Source organism: Drosophila nasuta, chromosome X (genome assembly GCF_023558535.2).
Source record: "Drosophila nasuta strain 15112-1781.00 chromosome X, ASM2355853v1, whole genome shotgun sequence".
Classification (NCBI taxonomy): domain Eukaryota; kingdom Metazoa; phylum Arthropoda; class Insecta; order Diptera; family Drosophilidae; genus Drosophila; species Drosophila nasuta.
The window spans coordinates 411,414-423,707 of record NC_083459.1 but is presented as its reverse complement, the minus strand read 5'-3'; the positions used below and the strand labels follow the sequence as shown (position 1 = coordinate 423,707).

The window sequence follows — 12,294 nt, the reverse complement described above, 5'->3', positions numbered from 1 at the left end:
CCACTTCCGCCCCTGCAAATCAAAAAAATCGAATAACAAGCGTAATTTTAAAGCTAGAGTTACGAATTTTGGTATATACAGTAATAACTAGTAGTTATGATCCCTGAAAATTTGGTTGCGATCAGACAAAAATTGTGGAAGCTATTAAAGAAATACTTTTGTATGGGCAAAAACGCCTACTTACTAGGGGTCTTAGTTGCTTTGGCTGACAATGTGGTATATCGTGCCGTCTATGGTATATTTTGAATGCGGTACTATATCGATATACCACATATATATTTTTAGTATTTTTGCAGTATGTTTGGTATATTTTGAGAATAATACCGCAAAATATATTGTTTTTATTCAAAATGGGTAGCGGGTATCTCACAGTCGAGTACACTCGACTGTAGCTTTCTTACTTGTTGAAATTGGTACGCAGCATAGAACAAACAACATTTTCAACATTATTGCTTGAAATTTTGACTTATGCTTAGATCGCGATTTCGCAGAGAAAGTCGTACGTGTTTTTATACCCCATATACCCATAGGGTAGATGGGTATTATAGCAGGTAGAAGGTATATATTCTTGATCAGCGTCAACAGCCAAGTCGATTTAGCCATGTCCGTCTGTCTGTCTGTCCGTCTGTCCGTATGAACACCTAGATCTCAGAGACTATAAGAGATAGAGCTATATAGAGCTTTTCGACAGCATTTGTTATGTTTGCACGCAGATCAAGTTTGTTTCAAATTTTTGCCCCGCGGTTATGTTGATGTGTTGGCTGCTGTTGTTGTTGAATTTTTTTGTGAGCTTTAATTTGTGACAGTCGGCTCTTTGCCCAGTGATTATGATGCCTTTTTTCTCTTATTAATAAGAACTGTATTCTATATCAAATGATTTTGAAATCAAGATGTGTGTTCGCGATTTCGTGACTTGAATGTTCTTGACACACTCTTTAGAAGGAAATTCTTAGTACTAAGACCAAAATCTTGTTTCTTGAGCATTTCTTTTGGCGTAATATTTAATTGGAGATATATTTTATTTTATTTAGCTAATTGCTTGCGTTTCAGGTCATATTTTTGTGTTGGTCAGTAAATTGTGGAGATGCCTTACAGCTTGTTTCCATAGCACTATATATCTGGGTTATCTTCATATAAGAGTATTTCAAAATGTTTAAAATGTCACATTTGGTATATCGATATAGCACCGCATTCGAAATATACCATAGACGGCACAATGTACCAGATTGTCGGCCAAAGCAACTAAGACTTCTACAATTTTTATCTGCATAAATACTATAGTTATTATACGAGTATACACCAAAATTCGTAACTCTAGCTTTAAAATTACGCTTGTTATTCGATTTTTTTGATTTGCGGGGGCGGAAGCGGGCGTGGCAAAAATTTGAAACAAACTTGATTTGCGTGCAAACATAACAAATGCTGTCGAAAAGCTCTATATAGCTCTATCTCTTATAGTCTCTGAGATCTAGGTGTTCATACGGACGGACGGACAGACACACAGACGGACAGACGGACATGGCTAGATCGTCTCGGCTGTTGACGCTGATCGAGAATATATATACTTTATAGGGTCGGAGAAGCCTCCTTCTACTTGTTACATACATTTCCTGTCGGCACAAAGTTATCCTATGGGTAGCGGGTATAAAAAATTCTAAGACCATTCTTAGTTCTAATTAAAGTGCTAGTCTAGAGCTATAAAATAACCTTTAATTATTTTTAAAATTGTTTCAGGTTATGTTTTTTTGTTTCCACTGAAAAGATGGTCGCAACGCGACATCCGTCAGAGAATTACCCATATTCAGAAGAGAATGCGAGAAGAAATGGAGCTATTGGTAAATAAGCCAAAACAAAGCGGTATCGGGAACACAAATGGATGGAAATACCGCAAGGAAGGCGTTTGCAAATATAGATTTTTTGATTTCGATATTAATTTGTTAAAAGACTTGAAAATATTTTGATGACCAAATCTTTTGAGTTTGCAATAAATACTGAAAAATTTTAAGATTTTTGTTCAACGACTGCAAAACTCTATAAAGCCAAGTATCTACATAGGTATAACATGTCATCAACAATACACAACATTTTAATACATGGAGCTCAGATAATAGAATTTTCTGTAGTACCTGTCGGCTGCCTGGGAGGAAGTGCATCAGAAATTTTATAAAAATTATAAACGATCTCATGCACGACTCAAGAATTCAAGGCTGAATAACATGATGGATGTTTTCCATATATCCATGGACTCTTCTGATCCCCTCTTATCTAACCTTTATACCAGCAAAATCAGTCAAATCAAAATATGAAAAAAGTTCTGTCATATGAATTGTTGGAACTTTTAGAAATAACATTCAAGATGATTTTGACTCCGACTCTGATAGTCAATTTTCTTTTGAGCTGGAAGCAGAAGAAAGTTAAGAATGTTTAATTTACTAAAATAATTGTTTTCGAATATTAACAACAAAAAGAACCAAAATTATCTTTCTTTTACTCATTTAGTTAACACTGCGCTTCGGCGTAGCCAAATCAAACTAAAAGTTTGTTAATATCTTTATAATGATCTTAATATCAAATGTGCCAAATTACAGCTCTCTACGAACATTTTTGGAATACATGACTTACAAAAAATGTATGTGAGGTCATTTCGACCAGTGTGCATTAGTTATATTTACAATATTTGAAATGATAAATTTATTAATTTTTGGGTATATTTTCTTTTATTTTTGTGTTTCTTCTTCTTGTTTTTGTTATAATTATATCATAGTGTAGTGTTACATAAGTCTTAGCTAAAACATCATGCAAAGTTCGCAAGAAGCACTTTTCAATTTGCCATCTACAAATGCAGTTTGCTTTGTGCAGCACTTGTTGCAGTTGCAGTTGGAGTTGTTGTTTCTATTACTGCTGCCACTTTTGGTGGCTTCATCCTGCGCTTGCGTCGCTTGCGAGCCTTGCGGCGTCCGCGATCGAACTCTCTGATGTGATCAACAATGAAATGCTTAAAGTCATCGCCCTCATATTGGCGACACGACATTGTGAATAATATTAGCGAATTAATATAGAAAAAAAATCTTATATCATAATTATCCATAGTTGTATTTGTGCCATGCTGCTTCCGCCTGCGCTCCCGCTCCTCCTCCTCACGCTGCCACTTGCTGCGATGCCACTGTTGTGGCAACTGTTGCTGCTGCTGCAGCTGTTGTTGTTGCTGCTGCTCCTGTTGCTGACGCTGATAGTTAGAATAGTTGTGCTTGCGCACTTTCGGCGATGGCAGCAAATGCAACATCTCGTCATCGTAATCATTGTGGCGTCGTTGGCGCTTCTGGTTGCTGCTTCCGCTTCCGCTTCCGCTGCTGGCAATTGTGTTGAAATGTTGATGTAAATAATCGTAAATGCTCATGCTTCGAATGGTGACCAAATTGATGGTGTTGCTGTTGTTGTTAATGATGTTGCTGATGATGATGCTGTTGTTGTTGATGTTGTTGATGTTGCTGATGCTGGACGATGCGTTCGTATTGTAGTTGTTGTTGCTGTCAATGGTCATTTGCCGTTTAAATGGTCCCGATTTATGCGGCGCCACATGCTGTAGATACGGCCAACTGCCGCACGCCTTCTGCGCGCTAGTTGTCGTTGAAGTTCTCATTGTTGTTGTTAGCATTGGCTTCTTCTGTTTAGTCGTGTGTGTTGTTGTTGTTGTAGTTGTTGTTGTGGTATTTACATCGCGAACATTGTGATCTACAGCAGTGACTGCAACGCGTCAATGGTCAGTGATTAGCGGACCCCAGAACATTTTCGATATTTTTGTATCGTCCTCGGTCAAAAAGAATTGACGTCCCAAATGAACAAACTCCTTTAGCGACAACTGGCCATCGCCATTCTTGTCTATCACAGCAAATGAAACGGCAGCATCCTCTTCGGTGAGTCCCAGACAGCGGAAGAAGAGCTTATATTGTTCGAGATCCAAGTGGCCAGTGTGATCAAAGTCAACGGCCTGCGAAAGCATGAAAAACAGAAATCAGCATATTAATTAAGTGCATCTTTAGCATTCAATTGCCACATCAATTACCTTAAACAAATACGGCAAAAAGCGTCCAATGCGCTTGGCCATTTTCTTGTCATTCAGTCGATGATGCAGATCGGTTAAGAATTGCTCGGCATTAACCAGATTATATGGCGTTATCTCGCCAAATTGCTCCTCCCACGTCTGCTTAATCACATCGTTGAATTCGGCGGCCACTTCGGGCGACAAATGGCCCAAATCGCTGAAACGTTTTGCCAGCAAATTGAAATCATCATATGAGATGACACCATCGTGATTCACGTCCATAATGCGATGCAAGGTGCGCATCTTGCGGCGCCAAAACTCAGAGTCGCCCTAAAACGGAAGATAAAAATGAATATAAGAATCGACATAACAATTTTAACTTAAATATTTTATTTTGCTCTACAAAGTTATTCTAATTTTCAAAATCAAATTTTAATTCAATTCCGAATTGTGCAACTGCTTGAACTGCTTGATGCACTTCTTCTCGAAACTCGAATGCCGCATAGTCCAGACACAAACCATACGCTGCTTGCTACTGCGCTTGCGCCACTTGCTAACAGCAAGCGAAGAGTTCAAAAAACGACATTGAGGCAAAAGTCCAAAAATTACAAAACCCGTTTCGAGCATTTACACAATTCAATTGTTGTTGTTGTTGTTGTTGGTTTTGACCACGTGGCCACGTGGGCCGCGAGTTCGTTCACTTACCCGCTCGCTGCGCTTAACATTAGCATTGCGACGACGTCGCTCGAACTCATCATCCGAATCCGAATCGCTGTCGCTTTCCTCGCGACGCATTGTGGCTGCGCCTGCTGTTTTCTTTGAATATTGGCGCACTGCTTGAATCATGGCTGTGCGGCCGGACATTAAATGCCATGGCGCATGTGTTGCACAGCTCAAATTTATCACAACCAGGCGCTGCAAAAATACACAAAACATAGAGAAAATTCTTTGAGTCACAGTTGCGCAATTATTGTGAAGCAGTTCATATATCGACTGCTTGGCGGATACGCCCACACACTGCTTGCTTGCTCTATTTTAAATGAAACGCCATTGCTGTTGTTTTCGCTAGCATATAAATCAAGTCCATAAAATGATGTTTTCGTCTATTTGTTTGTTTGTTTTTGTTTTGTTTTGTGCTTTGTGTTTACTGTTGCATTAACAACACGCTCGCCCTTCAGTCGTCGTAGGTATGTGTGTGTGTGTGTAAATAATAATTACATGCGATGTACACATGTGTTGTTGTTACTCTTCTTGTTATTGTTGTTTTTATTATTGCTAAGGTCAGTTCTGGATTCTTGTTTTGGACCGGTTTTTCTCTACAAAAGATTTCACTCGCTATGTTGGCCATGAGTGGAGTGCTCAACAGTTTGAGAGTCACCACGTGGCGGAAACCCAACGGAAAGTATCAGACCAGTAGCTGCTCAACTTGCACTGCAAGCAGTTGAAACTACAACTTCTCCTTGACCTTGTGAGTGCAACTCTCGCATACACACATACACACACCACACACAGATCTCTTTCTATTTGTATTTGTAAAGCTCATTAAGTGCTTTTCTTCAAAGATTCAATAACATGGAATTGAATCTATTAATGAGTTTTCGGTTGCTGTTGACAGTTTGTTTTGAGATAACTTCACTCAACGTTTCTTTTTTCCCTTTCCCCCTTTTTTTTTGTTTGTTAATTACAAGACCCGAAAAGTTGTCAACAACATTCAGAGGCAACTCATTTTTGGGTTGATAATGGCATGAATATGATAATGCTGATGTGGATGATATCATTTGAAAGCATACAAAAAAACAAGTTTCTTGTTGCTGGGCCTTAAAGATTGGCTTAAATGCAAATGACAGCAATCACGAGCCTCTTTTTCAAGTTTGCTCGAAAACACGAAATCTTGAACAAAACAAAAACCAGATCACAAATAACATTTGATATATGTATGTTTTTTATTGTGTGGAAAAGGAAGTTGAAGTCGAGCAACAGGTCAAAAAACAAAAACAAAGCACAGTAAGCGAAGGTTCAGGCATTTGCTAGAACGAACGAATGAATGAAATTCACATGGTGGGGGTGGTTTGGGTCACAGCTAAATGCGTGCTCTTTACTCTAAAACTGTGCAAGGGTCAGCTGTCAGCTGTTGTCAGTGACTTCCGTTTCCTCTCCTCTCACACAGGTAACTACTTGTTATTGTTTTTTGGCGCTTTGCGCATGCTGAACTAAGTTGCGTGCAGAATTTGCGCAGTTTATAGACGCCCCACATATTGTTTTTGGTGGGGGGTTTTCGGGGGATGGTTTGAAAGTTGTTTTCGCCCAGTGCTCATTGTTGTTGTTGTTGAAATGAAAGATGTGCGTTTTCAACAGCATTGTTGTATGTTTAGTTAATGATTGTGTGAATTGATGAATTAATGTGCTGATCTCTACAATCATCATAATAAAGTACATACATATATCATTTTTCACTGTCTATTGTCAAAATTCGTCTCGTATTTTTTTCTACCCCGTGCCACGCTTGCAAAGTGCTTCTCAAACCCAACTCTACATCAGTCTCCCCCTCTCTATCGCACACACGAACACATACAGTTGACTGTGGCCTCATTTCTTGTAACTATAACTGATGCCCTCCTCCCACTTGCATTTGTTAAACGCTACTTTTTTGGAGCGCTTTGTAATTAAATTAACACACAAACACACTCATATACATATGTAAAGAGAATGAGAGAGATGCATACGAATAAACAGACGCTTACATTATTGTTGTAATCGCCCGTTGGCTGCTGGGTTGAGAGTGGTGAGGGGGGGTGCTGCAGGGCGCCCATCGTTGCGGCCATATTGCGTTCCAGGATTTCTCTCGAAGTGCGCAAAAGACCGCGGCTTACAATGTTGAATGCCATCTCTTTCTCTTTACAGTTCTTCTTATATTAACACTCTTTGTTGTTGTTGTTGTTTTTATTGTTGTATCAGGCAAGCGAAAAACAGTGTTGTTGTTGTAGTTTAGTTGCTGCTGCTGTTGTTGTTGTTTTTGTATTTATTGTTGTTGCAGTTGCAGCGCGCATTTATGTATAAAAAACCGGTTTGAAGACAACAAACACACTCACACAAACCACAGATACACAGTGAAGAAAACTCTTTCACAAAACAAAAAAAATTTGTTGCAGTTTTGTTTGCTTTTGCGTATTACACTTTGCTGCTGCTTCTCCTTTCTGAACTTCTTCTTCTTCGTCAACTTCTTTGCTTTTGATTGCTTTCCGTTAAACACAACCGTTCGCTGGCGCGTTCGAATTCGTTTTGACAGCGGCAGTTGCGGCGAAAAGAAATGAAAACACAGCGACGACGACGACGACGACGGCGACGTTGTAACAGAAGCAGCATACATATGCATGTTGTCTTTGTGTGAGTGTGCTTATGTAGAGGGGAGTTCAAGCATGGAAGGGCTGCGGCGACGTTGCCAGAAAAATACAATACAAACACACACACACACACACACACACACAACCACTTACATAGAGCTGGCAAGAAAAACAGCAAAAAGCAACTACAAACAGATGTTGCACGCCGGCCAAATGTGTTTTATAAAAAAATCGACAATGCAATTGAATGAAGAGAAATTTAACGAGTAGAAATGCATGTAAAAATTACGGTAGTTTTATTTGTATACTGTTTATTGATAATGTAAACGAATAACTTTTTTGTATTTAGGTCGTCTGATGAACGAACAAACTAAATTCACACACACACATACGCACACAAACATGCACGCATACAATTACAGCGAAATGTAACGAATGGTCGAGCGAGTGAGTTCTCTGTTTTCGTTCTACTTCTACTTCATTGCCTCACGCACAAATAAGCACACACACAGCCAAGAGTGCTTAACACACACATACAATCAACGTATACTGTGTACGTTGGGTGTGTGCTTCTTGTTTGTGCTGTTCAAATATTGTGCCCCTTCCCCCATCCACCTAAAATTCTCCTAATCAATCTTTATAGCCGACCGATAATGCGATCCTGCTGCAGCAGGTGCTGCAAACTTAACAGCGATGACAAATGTTATGCAAGGTAACAGACATGCTCAATTTAACATCTGTTACTGCATCAGCTGTTAAGCATACAATATTTACAAACATTGCATACTTATGCAATTACATGCACACATCTGTGCCTGTGCCTGTATTTGTGTGTATACGTGCACTAGTTTTGTCTTATGGTGTTTACCAGGCAAGTTGGCTTAGACTGCAAATGGCCCCCAGCAGCGTTGTTGTTGGTGTTGCTTGCTGTCTGCGGAGTGCAATGCACTCGGGGTGCATTTGTATGTATTGGTGACTGTCTGGCTGAGTTTCGCTGTGTGTGTGTGTGCCTGCATGTGTACGTGTATAAGAACATCGTGCGCATCGACATCGGCTGACTGCCAAAGAGTCACGTAACAAATCCAAGCGCCACTGAATGCAACCAATTAACATAGAAGCATCAACAATAACAACAACAGGTTCAAGAGAATGTGCATTCGTTTACCTTGCATTCAAATCGAATCTATCAATTACATTTTCCCATAGTACAAACTACAAACAAACACATTTCACGTACAGAGGGCTCTCCACTTTAATCAATTTTAGTCAGTTTTAATATTGAAATGATTTTTATACATACATCAGAAATAATCGCAGTTCTGCAGACATTGTTTTTTATGTTTTCAATAAATTTTATTTTGAAGAACGAATCCGCTCAAAAGGGGTGTTCGCTATGGAGCTTTCACTGTATTCGTAATGTACTTGCGTATTCATTTGCCCAAATTTATCCCGCATATGCATGCACAGTGACACACAAATTATTTGCTGCTTAACAAGTGTCAAATTAAAGTTCGCTGATACGTGTCAAATAATATGCGAACCACTGTTCAACGCACACACGCACTTACAGTTACAACAAAGCCACGCTTAACCAATACAAATCAAGGCACACGACCAATTGAAGCTTGGTATGCAGATCATGTTCTTTTTTTGCTTGCAAATATTTATTCTATTGTTGATCAACGTTCTTCCTGTAATTTCACCGAGGTGAATGAACAGCTGTGAAATTGAATTACGTAATAACAATGCAATTGCACATACTTACATATATTTATCAATCCATTTACTATATCGTTTGATCAATATTAATTTGTAATTATCGTATTTTCGATCGTGGGCAGCATACTAAATGTGACGTCACGGGCGCAAGCCAGGAGTCTGAAAATACAGAATAAAAAAAGACTGCGTAGTTTCAAAAGTTTACATTTACATGCTAATTGTACATACACACATACATACATATGGACACAGATGGATGGTTAAGTGAATTTGGATAAAAATAAGAAGTTTCGTAGAATTTTAAGTGTGGTGCGTATGTCTGTATCTGTATGTGTGTGCTTTATAAATCTGCGCCCGCGCCCGGCTTATTAATATGCGGCACCTACACACCAATAAACATGTGTAGATGTATGTTTGTGTGTGTGAACATACACGCGACAGTTGTAATTGTAAAGTGTGATTGTTGGAGCAAAGCATAGATTTCAATGTCCGTCTATCGGGTCTATCGGTATGTACATAAGTATGTAGTACATACTATGTACATACTATGTACATATGTTTGTCTGTATATGTACATACATATGTATCTGTATGTATGTATGTATGTACGTCTGTTTGTAAGCGTGCTTTGTTGTTGCTGTCTGGCATTGTTTAGAAGCTCAAGCTCTGCTTCTATTTTCGCACAGTCTCTTTGAATTTAACATCTGTGTTTTTGTTTTGGTTTTTTACGTTGCCTGCGCATTTGCCGTTTGGCGCTCTTTCCAAGGTTTCCATATCGTGTTTTCGAGATTTCCGCAACGCCATTTTTTTTTTGGCGTACGTGTTGCGGTGTTGCGCCTCATTGTCGTCTGCCGGCTCCACGCCAACAACAACAACAGCAGCTGATAGTTTCTGATACACACACACACGCGCGCAAACGCAGCTGTATTTGCATGTTGATCTGTAATGTGTGTATTTTCGAATTCATTGGTGGGGTGGGAGGGAGATGCTGCGCTTGATGCTAAGGCAGATAGAAGAGTTGAGTTGACTTGACCCAATGCAACATGAGAGCGAGAGAGAGAGCGTGCGCGACGCCGGTCGTTGTCGTCTGTGCTCTCGGGTCGTCAGCTCGCGAGCTCGGCATTCGGCTGTGCTCTGTGCTGAAGTTTTTGTATGCGGATTTTGGCACGTCGTCATGCCGGCTGTGTCACTAGCCTCACTTTCGTGTCTGCCTTTTTTTCTTTTCTTTTTTTTTTGCTTTGCCTTTGATCTGCTTCTTGCATAAAATGACATGAAATTAATTGCGTCGTTTTGTGTGCGTTGTATATGTGTGTTGTATGTATGAATGTGTATGTGTGTTATGTATGAATGTGTATGTGTGTTATGTATGAATGAGTGCGCGTTTATGTGTACAAGCGTGTTTTTTGTGGTTGGTGGCACGACTAGACAACATATGCAACGTCTACGTGCGGCATGCAACGTGTCCTTTCTGTTGTCGTAGGTTCTAGTCGTTTAATTTGAGGGCCATAGGAGTGCTACGCATACACACTTAAGCACTCACATGCATAGACAGCAATACACATACACATCGACAGCTATGTATGTGCATGTTTACAGTTATTCATGGACAACTGAAACTGTCGCCTTATCAGCGACCTGTTTATGCTATTTTTCATTTATCGTTACTTTTGTTGTTGCCATTGATAAAAGCAACAACAACAACGACAGCAGCAATTGCGTCCATCATAATTTTGTAAGTGTCGCGCGGCGACTTTATGTAAAAAAAAAGAATAAAAACAAAAGATTAGGCCAAAAAGTAAACAAAGCGAGGTCCGCTCCACAAGTTGCATTCTGAATACGTAATGTCACGCGACAAATAAGATGGCAACCCTCGCTTAAATGATTAGTCCAAAACAGATTTGGTAACGCTTAAATTGGACAAATAGGAGCAAGACTACGGGTAAACATTTTTTTAATTTATTTCCCTCTATGTGTGTTTGCTTTTAAGTGTGAGGTTATGTCACACAACCAAAGTTCAGAAGTTGGCCTAGCTTTAAGCGAATTTTGTGCAAAATCAATTTAAATGTTGTTAATGATTATGCGCGCAAATTAAAAACTATTCTAGAAACACGAAAAACATAAGTGCGACCTTGTGCAGCAACAAATTTGTTGTTTTCAACAAAAAAGGCAAAAATAAAAAAAACACAACAAAACAGCGAAATCAAAACAACATGTGAAAAGTCTAAACAAACACAACACAAATGCATGCACATGTAAATATGTAAATATATGTGTGTGTTTATTGTAGTGCTGTAATCCACACCAAAAGTGCCCCCACTGTGGTGGTAGCCCTGACAGTCTGCGACGATGGAAAGGCTTCGTCGTACAGTGTTTACTCAATAAATGGGTCAGTGGACGAATGCGATCGTGTTTCTCTCGTTCACATACTAATCAATAATACACCTACATACATAATTTGCTTTTTATTTTCAAATTAATCGTAAATATACATACATATGTAAGTAAATAAAATATATTTTAAAAATATTCTTCTAATCAATTGCTTGTTATTTGTAATTCACACTGTGCTATTTAGCGATAAGACAGACGCCTCCAACATGCTGGACAAGCGCTAAGTGGTAAATGCTAAACTCCATATTTCGATGGCCCTTCGACCAGCAGCAGACTATTGTAAATTTATAGCTATTTTTGGATGCCAAAATATTGTTGTGCTTTATCTTTTGAAAGAAAATAAGGGTAATTTGAAAAGTCGGCGACGTTGAAGTCGGCACGTTAGCCAAAAAAAGCAAAAACAAGAAATATGCGTAAACAAAATTGTAAACGAAAAACAAAAATAAGTAAACAACAACAAACCGTCACAATTGTAAAGTACTTATCTGCTTACATTTTTTGGGGTCGCTTAAAATAATCAAATTGATGGATCTTTTGCAAAGTGTAAACACATGGGGATAATGCCATTGGGGCCTTTAGCATATGCATGCGACAGGTGACATAAGAAACAGTTTACATAATGTCGTGTAGCATCGTATCTCTGGGGACTTCACTTATTTTTCAAATTTGCGCGCCGAAGTAGAGCTGCATAAATGTACAAGTGTGTACACACTTCAAGGAAAAAGTTTCAGTGTTACCACTCATTTAATTGGTATTTAATGAAGTGTAACCATAATGCTAGAATTCAAAGCAAAGTAGTTA

General features: G+C 39.0%; 1 protein-coding gene and 2 long non-coding RNA genes across 9 annotated transcripts; 1 reads left to right on the top strand and 2 right to left on the bottom strand.

The window, feature by feature from the left end:
• Positions 1–3,404: 3,404 nt before the first annotated feature.
• Positions 3,405–7,430, bottom strand: LOC132796100 (sarcoplasmic calcium-binding protein). Of its 2 annotated transcripts, none has more exons than XM_060807142.1 (4): positions 7,215–7,430; positions 4,748–4,957; positions 4,064–4,372; positions 3,405–3,988 (listed from the first exon to the last, which is right to left on the bottom strand). In XM_060807142.1, the coding sequence occupies exons 1-4, from the start codon at positions 7,413–7,415 to the stop codon at positions 3,755–3,757; spliced, it is 954 nt and encodes a 317-aa protein (XP_060663125.1). In that variant the 5' UTR covers positions 7,416–7,430; the 3' UTR covers positions 3,405–3,754. The 2 variants fall into 2 exon arrangements, with proteins under 2 accessions (XP_060663125.1, XP_060663126.1); XM_060807143.1 differs by having other exon boundaries at positions 6,784–7,308.
• Positions 7,431–8,619: 1,189 nt separating this feature from the next.
• LOC132796260 (uncharacterized) lies at positions 8,620–10,006 on the bottom strand. 6 transcript variants are annotated; one of them, XR_009633536.1, is made up of 4 exons: positions 9,331–9,594; positions 9,149–9,261; positions 8,952–9,074; positions 8,620–8,868 (listed from the first exon to the last, which is right to left on the bottom strand). It is a non-coding gene; the product is annotated as an uncharacterized LOC132796260 (long non-coding RNA). The 6 variants fall into 6 exon arrangements; XR_009633539.1 differs by having other exon boundaries at positions 8,620–9,074; positions 9,145–9,261; positions 9,331–10,006; XR_009633538.1 differs by having other exon boundaries at positions 8,620–9,074; positions 9,335–9,621.
• Positions 10,007–10,817: 811 nt separating this feature from the next.
• Positions 10,818–11,949, top strand: LOC132796714 (uncharacterized). Its single transcript, XR_009633582.1, has 3 exons — positions 10,818–11,041; positions 11,390–11,599; positions 11,678–11,949. It is a non-coding gene; the product is annotated as an uncharacterized LOC132796714 (long non-coding RNA).
• The last annotated feature ends 345 nt before the right edge of the window (positions 11,950–12,294 follow it).